We start from the raw sequence: 17,127 nt of genomic DNA on the forward strand, positions 1-17,127 counted from the left end.
GTTAACATTCAAAATACAGAAACACAGCAGGTATGATCCATTTTGCATCATAAGATGCTGCGTTTGCTTCATATGATGCAAAAAGCATCACACTGGCTGTATTTCTGGAAATAAAAAGTTGTTTAATATCTTAATGACTTGACTACTGACATGCAAAACTGTAAATATTTCCCATGCTGTGCACATTGTACTTTCTGTTGCCCATAACAGCTGTTAGGCAGGCACAAGGGTTCATAGGCAGGGACATGGGTTCATGTCCACTAAGAAGACCGTAAAAAAAGTCTGGACATTGTTCTCAACGGGGAGGTCCCAGAGTACGATAACTTTGTACTGAATAATCTTTGGTTCATTCTAACAATAGGATGCCAACTCATATCCAGTTTCTTTGGTGTGGTGTGTATTGATGAAAAGGCATTTGGATACTTACCTCTGAGACCACTTTGCCAGCCAGAGCCTTGAATGCTGAAGAGGACGGGTTGGCAAGATCCGAGGTGAATATCTCATCAAGACTGAACCGAAGAATCAGGGTTCCTTCACTAGAGGATGGAGGGTTAGTTAGTGCGACTGCAGTGGTGGTGGCTGCTGCCGGAACAGCGGTGGTGGTGGTGGCTGCTGGTGGAACAGCGGTGGTGGTGATGGTTGCTGCCGGAACAGCGGTGGTGGTGATGGTTGCTGCCGGAACAGCGGTGGTGGTGGTGGTTGCTGCCGGAACAGCGGCGGTTGTGGTGGTTGCTGCCGGAACAGCGGTGGTGGTGGTGGTTGCTGCCGGAACAGCGGTGGTTGTGGTGGTTGCTGCCGGAACAGCGGTGGTGGTGGTGGTTGCTGCCGGAACAGCGGTGGTGGTGGTTGCATTAGTCATTGTAGTATCGCCTGCAAAAATGCAACATTCAATGCAAGGTTTACATTTTGCAATTAATAAAAAATAAATAAAAAATATCGGTAACATACACGTGTTTAGCAGATGTTACTGTGTGTGTAGCGAAATGCTTGTGCCTCTGGTTCCGACAGTGCAGCAATATCTAACAATTAATATCTAACAATTCCACAACATATGCCGAAAACACACAAATCTAAGTAACGAATGGATTTAAGAACATATAAATATATGGGTGAGCAATATCAGAGTGGCATAGACTAAGATACAGTATAATATTATAGAATACCTTAATAAACATATGAGATGAGGTGTCTGATCAGTTGTGTTTTGGGATCTCATGAAGGACAGAATAACAACATAACTGTATCTTTGAATGTATATATTTCCCAATTGTCAGGGTCATACCCAAATTTTGGGGAACTCATTGGGCGTGCAAAATTATTCAGCCCCCTTAAGTTAATACTTTGTAGCGCCACCTTTTACTGCGATTACAGCTGTAAGTCGCTTGGGGTATGTCTCTATCAGTTTTGCAAATTTTTTCCCATTCCTCCTTGCAAAACAGCTCGAGCTCAGTGAGGTTGGATGGAGAGCATTTGTGAACAGCAGTTTTCAGTTCTTTCCACAGATTTTCGATTGGATTCAGGTCTGGACTTTGACTTGGCCATTCTAACACCTGGATATGTTTATTTTTGAACCATTCCATTTTAGATTTTGCTTTATGTTTTGGATCATTGTCTTGTTGGAAGACAAATCTCCGTCCCAGTCTCAGGTCTTTTGCAGACTCCATCAGGTTTTCTTCCAGAATGGTCCTGTATTTGGCTCCATCCATCTTCCCATCAATTTTAACCATCTTCCCTGTCCCTGCTGAAGAAAAGCAGGCCCAAACCATGATGCTGCCACCACCATGTTTGACAGTGGGGATGGGGTATTCAGGGTGATGAGCTGTGTTATTTTACGCCAAACATAACGTTTTGCATTGTTGCCAAAAAGTTCAATTTTGGTTTCATCTGACCAGAGCACCTTCTTCCACATGTTTGGTGTGTCTCCCAGGTGGCTTGTGGCAAACTTTAAATGACACTTTTTTATGGATATCTTTAAGAAATGGCTTTCTTCTTGCCACTCTTCCATAAAGGCCAGAATTGTGCAATATATGACTGATTGTTGTCCTATGGACAGAGTGTCCCACCTCAGCTGTAGATCTCTGCAGTTCATCCAGAGTGATCATGGGCCTCTTGGCTGCATCTCTGATCAGTCGTCTCCTTGTATGAGCTGAAAGTTTAGAGGGATGGCCAGGTCTTGGCAGATTTGCAGTGGTCTGATACTCCTTCCATTTCAATATTATCGCTTGCACAATGCTCCTTGGGATGTTTAAAGCTTGGGAAATATTTTTGTATCCAAATCCGGCTTTAAATTTCTTCACAACAGTATCTCGGACCTGCCTGGTGTGTTCCTTGCACGCCCAATTCTTCAGTTTTTGATTTGTTAAAAAAGTTTGAAAAAATCAATAAATGTCGTTCCACTTCATGATTGTGTCCCACTTGTTGTTGATTCTTCACAAAAAAATACAGTTTTATATCTTTATGTTTGAAGCCTGAAATGTGGCAAAAGGTCGCAAAGTTCAAGAGGGCCGAATACTTTCGCAAGGCACTGTAGCCTAGTGGTTAGAGCGTAGTCTAGTGGTTAGAGTGTTGGACAAGTAACCGGAAGGTTGTGAGTTCAAACCCCCGAGCTGACAAGGTTCAAATCTGTCGTTCTGCCCCTGAACAGGCAGTTAACCCACTGTTCCCAGGCCGTCATTGAAAATAAGAATATGTTCTTAACTGACTTGCCTGGTTAAATAAAGGTTAAATAAAAACATAGAAAATAAATGTATATATTGTAATTATTTTCAAATGAGCGGCTGTTCATGTGAAAAGTATTATCATTTCAATGAGCCTTTTATCAACTGTGTTTAGTGGGTCCCATTATGTCTTTCCCACTCTTTATCTGTCCCCACCCCTGTCCATTGTCTACCCTTTATTGCATTGTGTTAGTAACCAATAAGCAAGACGTCGGAGTCCGCAACATGGCTGGTTTTCCTTTTGTTTCCTCTGGTTTTCCTTTTGTAGTCCATGATTGTCTGTAGACTCTGCCACATACGTATTGAGCCGTTGAATTGTGAATCCACTTTGTCTCTATACTGACATTTTGCCTGTTTGATTGCCTTGTCGGAGGGAATGACTACTCTGTTTGTATTCTTCCATATACCCAGTCACCTTCCATGTTTAAATGCGGTGGTTCGTGTTTTCTGTTTTACACGAATACTGCCAGCTATCCACGGTCTCTGGTTAGGGTTGGTTTTAATAGTCACAGTGGGTACAAAATTCCTATACACTTCCTGATAAACTCCGTTATCGTTTCAGTGAATTCGTCCATACTATTCTCGGAAGCTCCCCGGAATATATCCCAGGCCACGTGATGAAAACAGTCTTGAAGCATGGATTCCAATTGGTCAGACCAGCGTTGAATAGTCCTCAGCACAGGTACTAACAGTTTCTGCCTATAGGATGGGAGCAGAAAAATTGAGTTGTGGTCAGATTTGCCGAAAGGAGGGCGGGGGAGGGACTGGTATGCATCCCGGAAGTTGGAGTAACAGTGGTCTAGTGTTTTAGAAGCATGAGTACTACACTCAAATTGCTGATAGAATTTAGGCAGCCTTTTTCTCACATTTTATTCGTTCAAATCTCCAGCTAAAATAAATGCATCTTCAGGATATATGGTTTCCAGTTTGCATAAAGTCCATTGAAGTTCCTTAAGGCCATCATGGTATCAGCTTGAGGGGGGATATACATTTGATTGTGAGGTATTCTAGGTCAGGTGAACAAAAGGACTTGTATGTTATCACAATAACATAATTTGTTGTTAATCATCAAACATACATCCCCGTCCTCTTCTTCCCAGCGAGATGTTTATTACTGTCGGTGCGATGAACTGATAATGCAGATTGCTGGACCAACTCCGACAGTATATCCCGAGAGAGCCATGTTTCCGTGAAACAGAGTATGTTGCAATCCGTGATGTCAAAAAATACATAAAAAACTAAACACTACAAAGTCTCCTAAGAACTAGAAGCGAGGCAGCCCTATCTTTCGGCGCCATCTAGTGTTTTGCGTGTGTGAGAATAGGTAAAGCGATGTGTTGATGAATTGTCTTACGTGTGACCACAATGGAGGATGAATTGATAGGTAAGGTCAGGCCAGACGTGTTGGAAGTAATGGCAGTTTGTAAGGTTTGTGCTACCAGGCTATCGTTAGGCACTGAGCTGATGTTGTTGAATATCAACGTAGAATCCACCACAATTGACCCTGACCTGAAAATAATATGAGAAAAATGTTAAGAACTTTTACAAGCGTTACTTCAGTAACAACCCACTCCCAAGGCATACTAAATAACAATGCTCATTGAAATGTTATTTTTCTCCATCATCCACACTGTTTCAAAGTCATTCAGATGATAATCATGTACCCACCTGAAACTATTGACAACAGTTCGAAGGAATCTGACTCCAAATAGAGCCTTGAACAAATTATCCAGCTGAAAAAAAAAATATCCAGAAGTTATATTATAATAACAATTCAACAATGTAAGGCTGGTAATCAAGATGCCATATGATGAATTATGACGAAGATGATCATGATTATGATTTTTGTCATGCGTCTTTCAAACAACTAACGACACTCTATTAAATTGAATGAAAGTTACCTGTGTAGTCACATGATTTGCCAAAGCCAGGAACTCTGGTGACGTGCTGTTGCTCAGAGAGATAGTGAAGATAGATATCAGGCTGAACTGCAGTGACAGTTGTGGGCTGGTCAGTGGCGCCTCTGTTGCACGGGATGCCGTTGTAGTTGGCACTTGGGTAGTTGTTACTGGGGTAGTTGCTACCAGCGTAGTTGGTAATGGGGTAGTTAGTACTTCGGTCAAATTGGTTATCGGAGTGGTTGGAGCTAGAGATGTTTTTACTGCTGCAGTAGTTGGAGGATCTGTTGTGCTGACTACTTGGGTATTTGGAGTTGCTGTTGTGTTGACTATGGGGGTAGTTGAAGGAGCTGTTGTGTTGACTATGGGGGTAGTTGAAGGAGCTGTTGTGTTGACTATGGGGGTAGTTGAAGGAGCTGTTGTGTTGACTATTGGGGTAGTTGAAGGAGCTGTTGTGTTGACTATTGGGGTAGTTGAAGGAGCTGTTGTGTTGACTATGGGGGTAGTTGAAGGAGCTGTTGTGTTGACTATGGGGGTAGTTGAAGGAGCTGTTGCATTGACTACTGAGGTATTTGGAGTTGCTGTTGTGTTGACTATGAGGGTAGTTGAAGGAGCTGTTGTGTTGACTATTGGGGTAGTTGAAGGGGCTGTTGTGTTGACTATTGGGGTAGTTGAAGGAGCTGTTGTGTTGACTATTGGGGTAGTTGAAGGAGCTGTTGTGTTGACTATGGGGGTAGTTGAAGGAGCTGTTGTGTTGACTATTGGGGTAGTTGAAGGAGCTGTTGTGTTGACTATTGGGGTAGTTGAAGGAGCTGTTGACTATGGGGGTAGTTGAAGGAGCTGTGACTATTGGGGTAGTTGAAGGAGCTGTTGTGTTGACTATGGGGGTAGTTGAAGGAGCTGTTGTGTTGACTATTGGGGTAGTTGAAGGAGATGTTGTGTTGACTATTGGGGTAGTTGAAGGAGCTGTTGTGTTGACTATGGGGATAGTTGAAGGAGCTGTTGTGTTGACTATTGGGGTAGTTGAAGGAGCTGTTGTGTTGACTATTGGGGTAGTTGAAGGAGCTGTTGTGTTGACTATTGGGGTAGTTGAAGGAGCTGTTGTGTTGACTATGGGGGTAGTTGAAGGAGCTGTTGTGTTGACTATGGGGGTAGTTGAAGGAGCTGTTGTGTTGACTATTGGGGTAGTTGAAGGAGCTGTTGTGTTGACTATTGGGGTAGTTGAAGGGGCTGTTGTGTTGACTATTGGGGTAGTTGAAGGAGCTGTTGTGTTGACTATTGGGGTAGTTGAAGGAGCTGTTGTGTTGACTATGGGGGTAGTTGAAGGAGCTGTTGCATTGACTACTGAGGTATTTGGAGTTGCTGTTGTGTTGACTATGAGGGTAGTTGAAGGAGCTGTTGTGTTGACTATTGGGGTAGTTGAAGGGGCTGTTGTGTTGACTATTGGGGTAGTTGAAGGAGCTGTTGTGTTGACTATTGGGGTAGTTGAAGGAGCTGTTGTGTTGACTATGGGGGTAGTTGAAGGAGCTGTTGTGTTGACTATTGGGGTAGTTGAAGGAGCTGTTGTGTTGACTATTGGGGTAGTTGAAGGAGCTGTTGTGTTGACTATTGGGGTAGTTGAAGGAGCTGTTGTGTTGACTATGGGGGTAGTTGAAGGAGCTGTTGTGTTGACTATGGGGGTAGTTGAAGGAGCTGTTGTGTTGACTATTGGGGTAGTTGAAGGAGCTGTTGTGTTGACTATTGGGGTAGTTGAAGGAGCTGTTGTGTTGACTATTGGGGTAGTTGAAGGAGCTGTTGTGTTGACTATGGGGGTAGTTGAAGGAGCTGTTGTGTTGACTATTGGGGTAGTTGAAGGAGCTGTTGTGTTGACTATTGGGGTAGTTGAAGGAGCTGTTGTGTTGACTATTGGGGTAGTTGAAGGGGCTGTTGTGTTGACTATTGGGGTAGTTGAAGGAGCTGTTGTGTTGACTATTGGGGTAGTTGAAGGAGCTGTTGTGTTGACTATGGGGGTAGTTGAAGGAGCTGTTGCATTGACTACTGAGGTATTTGGAGTTGCTGTTGTGTTGACTATGAGGGTAGTTGAAGGAGCTGTTGTGTTGACTATTGGGGTAGTTGAAGGGGCTGTTGTGTTGACTATTGGGGTAGTTGAAGGAGCTGTTGTGTTGACTATTGGGGTAGTTGAAGGAGCTGTTGTGTTGACTATGGGGGTAGTTGAAGGAGCTGTTGTGTTGACTATTGGGGTAGTTGAAGGAGCTGTTGTGTTGACTATTGGGGTTGTTGAAGGAGCTGTTGTGTTGACTATTGGGGTAGTTGAAGGAGCTGTTGTGTTGACTATGGGGGTAGTTGAAGGAGCTGTTGTGTTGACTGTGGGGGTAGTTGAAGGAGATGTTGTGTTGACTATTGGGGTAGTTGAAGGAGCTGTTGTGTTGACTATTGGGGTAGTTGAAGGAGCTGTTGTGTTGACTATTGGGGTAGTTGAAGGAGCTGTTGTGTTGACTATTGGGGTAGTTGAAGGAGCTGTTGTGTTGACTATGGGGGTAGTTGAAGGAGCTGTTGCATTGACTACTGAGGTATTTGGAGTTGCTGTTGTGTTGACTATGAGGGTAGTTGAAGGAGCTGTTGTATTGACTATTGGGGTAGTTGAAGGGGCTGTTGTGTTGACTATTGGGGTAGTTGAAGGAGCTGTTGTGTTGACTATTGGGGTAGTTGAAGGAGCTGTTGTGTTGACTATGGGGGTAGTTGAAGGAGCTGTTGTGTTGACTATTGGGGTAGTTGAAGGAGCTGTTGTGTTGACTATTGGGGTAGTTGAAGGAGCTGTTGTGTTGACTATTGGGGTAGTTGAAGGAGCTGTTGTGTTGACTATGGGGGTAGTTGAAGGAGCTGTTGTGTTGACTATGGGGGTATTTGAAGGAGCTGTTGCATTGACTACTGGGATATTTGGAGTTGCTGTTATGTTGACTATGGGTGTAGTTGAAGGAGCTGTTGTGTTGACTATTGGGGTAGTTGACAAAGATGGGGTTGTAGTTGATAGTGTTGAAGTTGTATTGCTTTGTGTTACAGGCCCTGATGTGACATTGACAGAACTTTGGGCTGATGTTAACACATTTATGGGCGCTGATGTTCCATTTGGCACTATGTGTGTTGTTGACAGATTCACAGGATCCGATGTTGCATTGACAACCATGGTTGTAGTTGACCTGTTTGAGAGGGCCGAAGTTGCGTTCATGACCGTATATGGTGTTGATATTGCAGGATCTGGAGTAGAAGTAGTAGTTGTAGCTGAGTCAACTCCTGGAAGACAGAAAATCATCAGATATCATTATGTGTGTATAACAGAAGATGTATTGATCTTAAAGAAAAAATCAACATTAAGCATCGCACACAGCTTTGACAACATCTGATCACTGTTAACGATCAGAATTGTATTGTGACATGACAAGATAGAATAGATTACTTGATGTCCAATCAATAATCGTTTGAAGGAATTTGTTTCAGTTGTTATAATATTCTTAGAATGTTAAAGAGTTAAGTAATATAGAGACCAGATTAATATAATTAATTGAGTATACTCAAACATAGGAAAGTAAAATGCAGATATATAAAGAAGTGCAGCTGTATTGTAACTTGATATTTAAAACAATTGAGGTAGAGAGAGTGCAGGGAAATACTAAGTAACTTAGAGTTCAGAATATTAAGGTGTCGTACTTGTTGCCACGATAGAAGTTGTGTTCACTGGGAGAGAGAAATAAGAGCTGTTGCTTGAGACATTCTCTATCAAGGTTTCAACCACTGCACTGGACTCAGGGACTGAGCTGGCATTGTTAAATATCAGCTTAGCATCTACCGCAACCGAACCTTGACTGGAAAACAAAAAAATGAAAAACAATTAATATGATACCATCAGTAAAGCAAATTCATATTTAAATGCTATGACAAATATGAACACTACCACAATTTAATGATTTCCCTTTAAATTAATTGATGAATACAATTATCTTAAAATGTATTCCAATAATGGCCCAAAATCTAAATAAAAACTCAAGAATAACTACATACCTGAAACCTAGAACCTCTGTGCGGTTAAAACTGGATCCATATTTGTTTCGATAAACTCTGTCCAGCTGTAAAAGTAATATAAGCAATTTTAGCAATTTATCTTGAGAACTGAAACGTTGACAAACTATTTGAGCGAATGTGTTTGACATAATGACAAATATAAAAACGTATTTGGGGGATGAAATGCCCCTTTAAGAACCTGACAGCTGTACAACTGAAGATGAACAGTATTATTAAAAGAGTGGAAAGTAAAACAGAATTTACCGCTGTAGCCACAGTACTTGCTAATTCTTTGAACGCTGGTGAAGAAACATTTTTCAAATCTGCATTGAAGTTTTGCTCCAATTTGAAGTCCAACTTAACCTCTGGTGGTGGAGGGGCAGGTGTTCTGATAGTAGTTGAGGAACCAGTTGTAACTGTGGTCAGAGCAACTGTGGTTGTTTTTGGAGTAGCTCTGGTTGTTGTGGGAGTAGCTAAGGTTATTGTGGGAGCAGCTGTGGTTGTTGTGGGAACAGCTGTGGTAGTTATGGGAGCAGCTGTTGTTGTTGTAGCAGCAGCTGTGGTTGTTGTGGAAGCAGCTAGGGTTGTTGTGGGAGCAGCTGTGGTTGTTAGGGCAGCAGCTGTGGTTGTTGTTGGAGCAGCTGTGGTTGTTGTTGGAGCAGCTAGGGTTGTTGTGGGAGAAGATGTGGTTGTTGTGGGAGAAGCTGTGGTCGTTATGGGAGCAGCTGTTGCTGTTTGTGCAACAGCTGTGGTTGTGATGGGTGCAGCTGTGGTTGTGGTGGGGGCAACTGTGGTTGTTGTGGGAGCAGCTGTGGATGTTGTGAGAGAAACTGTGGTTGTTGTGGGAGCAACTGTGGTTGTTGTGAGACCAGCTGTGGTTGTTAGGGGAGCAGCTGTGGTTGTTGTTGGAGCAGTTAGAGTTGTTATATCCGCAGCTGTTGTTGTCGTAGCAGCAGCTGTGGTTGTTGTGGGAGCAGCTGTGGTTGTTGTTAGAGTAGCTGTGGTTGTTGTTAGAGTAGCTGTTGTTGTTGGAGCAGATGTGGTTGTTGTGGGAGAAGCTGTGGTTGTTGTGGGAGCAGCTGTGGCTGATTGTAGAACAGCTGTGGTTGTAGTGGGAGTAGCCGTGGTTGTTGTGGGAGCAACTGTGGTTGTTGTGGGAGCTGCTGTGGTTGTTGTTGGAGCAGTTATGGTTGTTATAGCCGCAGCTGTTGTTGTCGTAGCAGCAGCTGTGGTTGTTGTTAGAGCAGCTGTGGTTGTTGTTGGGGCAGCAGTGGTTGTTGTGAGAGCAGCTATGGTTGTTTTGGCAGCAGCTGTGGTTGTTGTTGGAGCAGTTGTGGTTGTTGTAGGAACAGCTAAGGTAGTTGTGGGAGCAGCTGTGGTTGTTGTGGGAGCAGCTGTGGTTGTTGTGAGAGAAATGGTGGTTGTTGTGGGGGCAACTGTGGTTGTTGTGGGAGACACTGTGGTTGTTGTGAGACCAGCTGTGGTTGTTAGGGGAGCAGCTGTCGTTGTTGTTGGAGCGGTTATGGTTGTTATAGCTGCAGCTTTTGTCGTCGTATCAGCAGCTGAGGTTGTTATGAGGGAACCTGTGGTTGTTGTGGGGCCAGCTGTGGTTGTTGTTAGAGCAGCTGTTGTTGTTGTTAGAGCAGCTGTGGTTGTTGTTGGAGCAGCTGTGGTTGTTGTGAGACCAGCTGTGGTTGTTGTGAGACCAGCTGTGGTTGTTAGGGGAGCAGATGTGGTTGTTGTTGGAGTGGTTATGGTTGTTATAGCTGCAGCTGTTGTCGTCGTAGCAGCAGCTGAGGTTGTTATGAGGGAACCTGTGGTTGTTATGAGGGAACCTGTGGTTGTTGTGGGGGCAGCTGTGGTTGTTGTTAGAGCAGCTGTGGTTGTTGTTAGAGCAGCTGTGGTTGTTGTTGGAGCAGCTGTGGTTGTTGTTGGAGCAGCTGTGGTTGTTGTGAGACCAGCTGTTGTTGTTAGGGTAACAGATGTGGTTGTTGTTGGAGCAGTTATGGTTGTTGTAGCTGCAGCTGTTGTCGTCGTAACAGCAGCTGAGGTTGTTATGAGGGAACCTGTGGTTGTTGTGGGGGCAGCTGTGGTTGTTGTTAGAGCAGCTGTGGTTGTTGTTAGAGCAGCTGTGGTTGTTGTTGGAGCAGCTGTGGTTGTTGTTGGAGCAGCTGTGGTTGTTGTGAGACCAGCTGTTGTTGTTAGGGGAACAGATGTGGTTGTTGTTGGAGCAGTTATGGTTGTTGTAGCTGCAGCTGTTGTCGTCGTAGAAGCAGCTGACGTTGTTATGAGGGAACCTGTGGTTGTTGTGGGGGCAGCTGTGGTTGTTGTTAGAGCAGCTGTGGTTGTTGTTAGAGCAGCTGTGGTTGTTGTTGGAGCAGCTGTGGTTGTTGTTGGAGCAGCTGTGGTTGTTGTGAGACCAGCTGTGGATGTTAGGGGAGCAGATGTGGTTGTTGTTGGAGCAGTTATGCTTGTTGTAGCTGCAGCTATTGTCGTCGTAGCAGCAGCTGAGGTCGTTATGAGGGAACCTGTGGTTGTTATGAGGGAACCCGTGGATGTTGTGGGGGCAGCTGTGGTTGTTGTTAGAGCAGCTGTGGTTGTTGTTGGAGCAGCTGTGGTTGTTGTTAGAGCAGCTGTGGTTGTTGTGGGAGCAACTGTGGTTGTTGTGGGAGCAACTGTGGTTGTTGTTGGAGCAGCAGTGGGTGTTGTAAGAGCAGCTATGGTTGTTATTGGAGCAGCTGTGGTTGTCGTTGGAGCAGTTATGGTTGTTGTAGGTACAGCTAAGGTAGTTGTGGGAGCAGCTGTGGTTGTTGTGGGAGCAGCTGTGGTTGTTGTGGGAGTAACTGTGGTTGTTGTGGGAGCAACTGTGGTTGTTGTGAGACCAGCTGTTGTTGTTAGGGCAGCAGATGTTGTTGTTGTTGGAGCAGTTATGGTTGTTGTCGCTGCAGCTGTTGTCGTCGTAGCATCAGCTGAGGTTGTTATGAGGGAAGCTGTGGTTGTTGTGGGGGCAGTTGTGGTTGTTGTTAGAGGAGCTGTGGTTGTTGTTGGAGCAGCTGTGGTTGTTGTTGGAGCAGCTGTGGTTGTTGTGAGACCAGCTGTGGTTGTTAGGGGAGCAGCTGTGGTTGTTGTTGGAGCAGCTGTGGTTGTTGTTGGAGCAGCTGTGGTTGTTGTAAGAGCAGCTATTGTTGTTATTGGAGCAGCTGTGGTTGTCGTTGGAGCAGTTATGGTTGTTGTAGGTACAGCGAAGGTAGTTGTGGGAGCATTTGTGGTTGTTGTGGGAGCAGCTGTGGTTGTTGTTGGAGCAGCTGTGGTTGTTGTTGGAGCAGCTGTGGTTGTTGTGAGACCAGCTGTGGTTGTTAGGGGAGCAGCTGTGGTTGTTGTTGGAGCAGCTGTGGTTGTTGTTGGAGCAGCTGTGGTTGTTGTAAGAGCAGCTATTGTTGTTATTGGAGCAGCTGTGGTTGTCGTTGGAGCAGTTATGGTTGTTGTAGGTACAGCGAAGGTAGTTGTGGGAGCATCTGTGGTTGTTGTGGGAGCAGCTGTGGTTGTTGTGGGAGCAGCTGTGGTTGTTGTTGGAGCAGCTGTGGTTGTTGTGGGAGCAACTGTGGTTGTTGTGGGAGCAACTGTGGTTGTTGTGAGACCAGCTGTTGTTGTTAGGGCAGCAGATGTGGTTGTTGTTGGAGCAGTTATGGTTGTTGTCGCTGCAGCTATTGTCGTCGTAGCAGCAGCTGTGGTTGTTATGTGGGAACCTGTGGTTGTTGTGGGAGCATCTGTGGTTGTTGTTAGAGCAGCTGTGGTTGTTGTAAGAGCAGCTATTGTTGTTATTGGAGCAGCTGTGGTTGTTGTTGGAGCAGTTATGGTTGTTATAGCTGCAGCTGTTGTTGTCGTAGCATCAGCTGTGGTTGTTATGTGGGAACCTGTGGTTGTTGTGGGAGCATCTGTGGTTGTTGTCAGAGCAGCTGTGGTTGTTGTGGGAGTAGCTGTGGTTGTTGTTGGAGCAGCTGTGGTTGTTGTTGGAGCAGCTGTGGTTGTTGTGGGAGAAGCTGTGGTTGTTGTGGGAGAAGGTGTGACTGTTGTTAGAACAGATACGGTTGTTGCTGCAGAAGCTGTGGTAGTTGTGGGAGCATCTGTGGTTGTTGTGGGAGCATCTGTGGTTGTTGTGGGAGCAGCTGTGGTTGTTGTTGGAGCAGCTGTGGTTGTTGTGGGAGCAACTGTGGTTGTTGTGGGAGCAACTGTGGTTGTTGTGAGACCAGCTGTTGTTGTTAGGGCAGCAGATGTGGTTGTTGTTGGAGCAGTTATGGTTGTTGTCGCTGCAGCTATTGTCGTCGTAGCAGCAGCTGTGGTTGTTATGTGGGAACCTGTGGTTGTTGTGGGAGCATCTGTGGTTGTTGTTAGAGCAGCTGTGGTTGTTGTAAGAGCAGCTATTGTTGTTATTGGAGCAGCTGTGGTTGTTGTTGGAGCAGTTATGGTTGTTATAGCTGCAGCTGTTGTTGTCGTAGCATCAGCTGTGGTTGTTATGTGGGAACCTGTGGTTGTTGTGGGAGCATCTGTGGTTGTTGTTAGAGCAGCTGTGGTTGTTGTCAGAGCAGCTGTGGTTGTTGTGGGAGTAGCTGTGGTTGTTGTTGGAGCAGCTGTGGTTGTTGTTGGAGCAGCTGTGGTTGTTGTGGGAGAAGCTGTGGTTGTTGTGGGAGAAGGTGTGACTGTTGTTAGAACAGATACGGTTGTTGCTGCAGAAGCTGTGGTTGTTATGGGAGCAGTTGTGGTTGTTTTTGGAACATCTGTGGTTGTTGTGGGAGCAGCTGTGGTTGTTGTGGGAGCACCTGTGGTTGTTGCATTCACAGCTGAAGTTGGTGTTGTGGCTTCTGGGGGTTGTGTTGGTTCGATGACCTCTGTAATTATAAAATGGATTGTTTGGTATTATATTCTGATTGATCAAAGGGTGTTTTATAGGATTTAATTATACCCAATGTTTATTAACTGTACAGTGGCTAAACATTGTGTACAACTCTAAACAAGTTCTTACAGTCAACTAAGTTACAGAAGTTTCATCAACAATGTTGAGGACATAGGGTTACTCAGTTTTACTTCTTGTTATTGAGCATAAGTTAATAAGAAGGTAATGTGTTTTCTCTTCAGAATATTATTTTTTTACAACCACATTTGTTAGTTTGTTTTCTATGTCAAGTATCAATAATAAAAGACAGATAATCAACTCCAGGCTGCGTAGTTAAATGTAAATGACCTTCATCACCTGTTTGAGACCGGATCACACCACCTACGTTGTGATTTATTTTAATAGAATTGCACAGTCTTGAATGAACCATTCCTTGCATATGCAAGTTATAATTAACTGATATGTTATAACAAATTAGTAACAGGAAATCTGTGATTAACAACTCGTGCAAATAATATGTGTGTCTTACTTGTTGCCACAATGGAGGCTGTGTTCACTGGGAGAGAGAAATTAGAGCTGTTGGTTAAAACTGCCTCTGTCATCGTGGCAGCCACATCACTGTTCTCAGGGACTACGCTGGTATCGTTAAATACCAGCTTAGTGATTACCACAACTGAACCTTGACTGGAAAACAACCACAATTATTATTTTAAATTATGATTTCATCAACAGATCAGATTCATGTTAAAATGCTATGATAAATATGAAAAATTAAACAAATGACTTCTACCTTAATTAGAACCCCAAATACGATGTCAGAAAAAAATGCTTAGAATTACTTCTTACCTGAAACCTATAACTTCTATGCGAACGAAACTGGATCCATATTTACTTTTGTACACATTTTCCAGCTGTAAAAATAATATGAATATATCATATTTTATACATGAAGATGTCCTGAGACATTGCGAAGGTTTTACATTGAAATATAATTTACAACTCACCCTAACCCTAATTTAAAGGTTTGCGTATCATTACGAAATGTTTTCTTCATTACTTGTAACTACTTTTAAATCAATATATCAATCAATCATTTAAATTCAGTCGAAGCAATCATTGAGCAGAAAAGTTTTAGATTTTATTCTCTGATTTAATAACATGATATTTTGTTTACTGAAATGACTAGACCCAAACCTTTTTTTTGTTAAGGAATCTAAAAGTATGATATTAAAATGGTTGAAAATGAAAGTAAAACAGTATTTACCACTGCAGCCACAGTATTTGCTAAGTCTTTGAACTCTGGTGAAGAAACATTATTCAAATCTGCTGTGAAGTTTTGCTCCAATTTGAACTCCAACTTAACCTCTGGTGGTGGAGGGGCCGGTGTTGTGGTAGTGGTTGAAGAACCAGTTGTAACTGTGGTCAGAGCAGCTGTGGTTGTTGTGGGAGCAGAAGTGGTTGTTGTGGCAGCAAATGTGGTTGTTGCTTGAGCAGCTGTGGTTGTTGCTGGAGCAGCTGTGGTTGTTGTGGGAGCAGAAGTGGTTGTTGTGGGAGCAGAAGTGGTTGTTGTGGCAGCATATGTTGTTGTTGCTTGAGCAGCTGTGGTTGTTGCTGGAGCAGCTGTGGTTGTTGTGGGAGCAGAAGTGGTTGTTGTGGGAGCAGAAGTGGTTGTTGTGGGAGCAGAAGTGGTTGTTGTGGCAGCATATGTTGTTGTTGCTTGAGCAGCTGTGGTTGTTGCTGGAACAGCTGTGGTTGATGTGGGAGCAGAAGTGGTTGTTGTGGCAACATATGTTGTTGTTGCTTGAGCAGCTGTGGTTGTTGCTGGAGCAGCTGTGGTTGATGTGGGAGCAGCTGTGTTATCATTGAATACTAGCACAGTATATACCACAACCGAACGTTCACTGCAAAACAAAACCTTTTTTATCAGTCCATCAGCAAATCATGTTCATATTATTATTATTATTATTATTGGAATTATATACATTCAAATACATGACTTAATAACCTCTAAATGAATTGATGAATATAATGTGAATCTACAAAAGAAACCCAAGAATGTTCCAATGTCAATAACTAACTACCTACCTGAAACCAAGAACCACTGTGCGATTGAAACTGGATCCATATTTTTGTTTGTAATCACTGTCCAGCTGTAAATATAAGTGTTATATATAATATTTAGTCATGAATAGATCCTAAAACATTGAAAATCTATCAGAAGGTACAGCTGAAGATAAATAGTATAAACATTAAAAAAATGGCATAACTAATCATTAATCAAAATCGTTGACTTATTTGAAGGTCTGCTTATTAACTGCTTATCATGATAAAATACTTAAATCATTTCCTCAAACTATTTATTTATATTTATAAATCATATAGAATAAGCTCCCATATTTGTTAACAGAAAGTAGTACCTTCAAATAATGAGTGGCCTTTTATTCATTGAATTAATAATACAATTTGAAATACATTTACTTAATTGAATTAACTGAAAGTGACTTAAAAAAGGACCAATCAACAGTTTGAAACAATAACAACGCGACTTCCCGCCACAGTTTTAATAGGAAGCTGAGGGGTGGGGCTGGAGAAATGGCGTCACTCTCAAGTTCATAGACCAGAGCAAGGGATGCAAGGACTGACCATCCAATATATCAAAAATAACAGTTTTAACCATGTTTTGAGGCTATACATGATTGTTTACATTTATTTTTGCTACAATAGGTAACACTAGGTACCAAAATATATTATAATTCATTTATAAGTAAAAACAAAAAATGGATGTAATAACTGCTCCTTTAAAGCCTGTTGGTGAGGAAAAGTTAAGGCTTTGCTTGAAAAGGATGGAATATAAAAATGTAATTTACCACTGTAGCCACACTTGCTGCTAATGCTTGAAAATGTGGTGATGATGCATTATTCAAGTCTGCGGTGAAGTTTTGCTCCAATTTGAACTCCAGCTTAACCTCTGGTGGTGGAGGGGCTGTTGTTGTGGAAGTAGAGTTGTTGCCTGGTTGTGGAGAAAGTGTTGCTTTTATTGTCGATGTAGCATTAGCATATGACGTCATTGCAATGATATGTGTAGTTGGAGGTAGGGGTCTGTGAGGGACTGATTTCTTCATCCCACTACCGCCCACACCAGTAGGTTTTCATACCCCACTCCACCAGCACCCGCTTTCTTTCTGTCCGACTTCCACCCACTACCACAAGATCTGGTCCCAAACCCAACTGCAGTCCCGCAATATTATTTTAGGAGTATGTGATGCAGCTCACTTGCCAGCCATGATCCTAGATATGTTGCGCTCTATAGGCAGGGGCGCATCTTTCACTTGGGACAGGGGGGGGCATGACCCCCCCACACACACACATCCTCAAATAGCCTTTTTGTCCCCCCCCCAGTTGTATCATTGCACTGTAACACAAAAAACATCACAAAGTGTGCCGACAGACTGTGTGAAAGAAAAGCTTCACGGGAGAGATGAAGAGATGAAGAGATGAAGAGATTCAACTGCTGGGAGACGGCAGTGCAGCTTGTAAATAGTCCGAGCTGGTAAATAGCCCTAGC

General features: G+C 43.4%; 1 protein-coding gene across 1 annotated transcript in view; it reads right to left on the minus strand.

Moving 5' to 3' along the window:
* LOC124013321 (mucin-2-like) overlaps positions 1 to 16,846 on the minus strand; it is a gene marked incomplete at its 3' end in the record, with an annotated part of 72,989 nt that extends 56,143 nt beyond the window's left edge. The window contains exons 1-4 of the mRNA XM_046327592.1: positions 16,836 to 16,846; positions 5,529 to 7,870; positions 4,619 to 5,434; positions 428 to 870 (exon numbers count right to left, since the gene is read on the minus strand). Of these exons, the coding sequence (XP_046183548.1) occupies positions 428 to 870; positions 4,619 to 5,434; positions 5,529 to 7,870; positions 16,836 to 16,846 (3,612 nt within the window). The remainder of the gene's footprint in view (positions 1 to 427; positions 871 to 4,618; positions 5,435 to 5,528; positions 7,871 to 16,835) is intronic.
* Positions 16,847 to 17,127: the final 281 nt, after the last annotated feature.

The sequence above is a fragment of the Oncorhynchus gorbuscha genome, linkage group LG24 (genome assembly GCF_021184085.1).
Source record: "Oncorhynchus gorbuscha isolate QuinsamMale2020 ecotype Even-year linkage group LG24, OgorEven_v1.0, whole genome shotgun sequence".
Taxonomy (NCBI): Eukaryota; Metazoa; Chordata; class Actinopteri; order Salmoniformes; family Salmonidae; genus Oncorhynchus; species Oncorhynchus gorbuscha.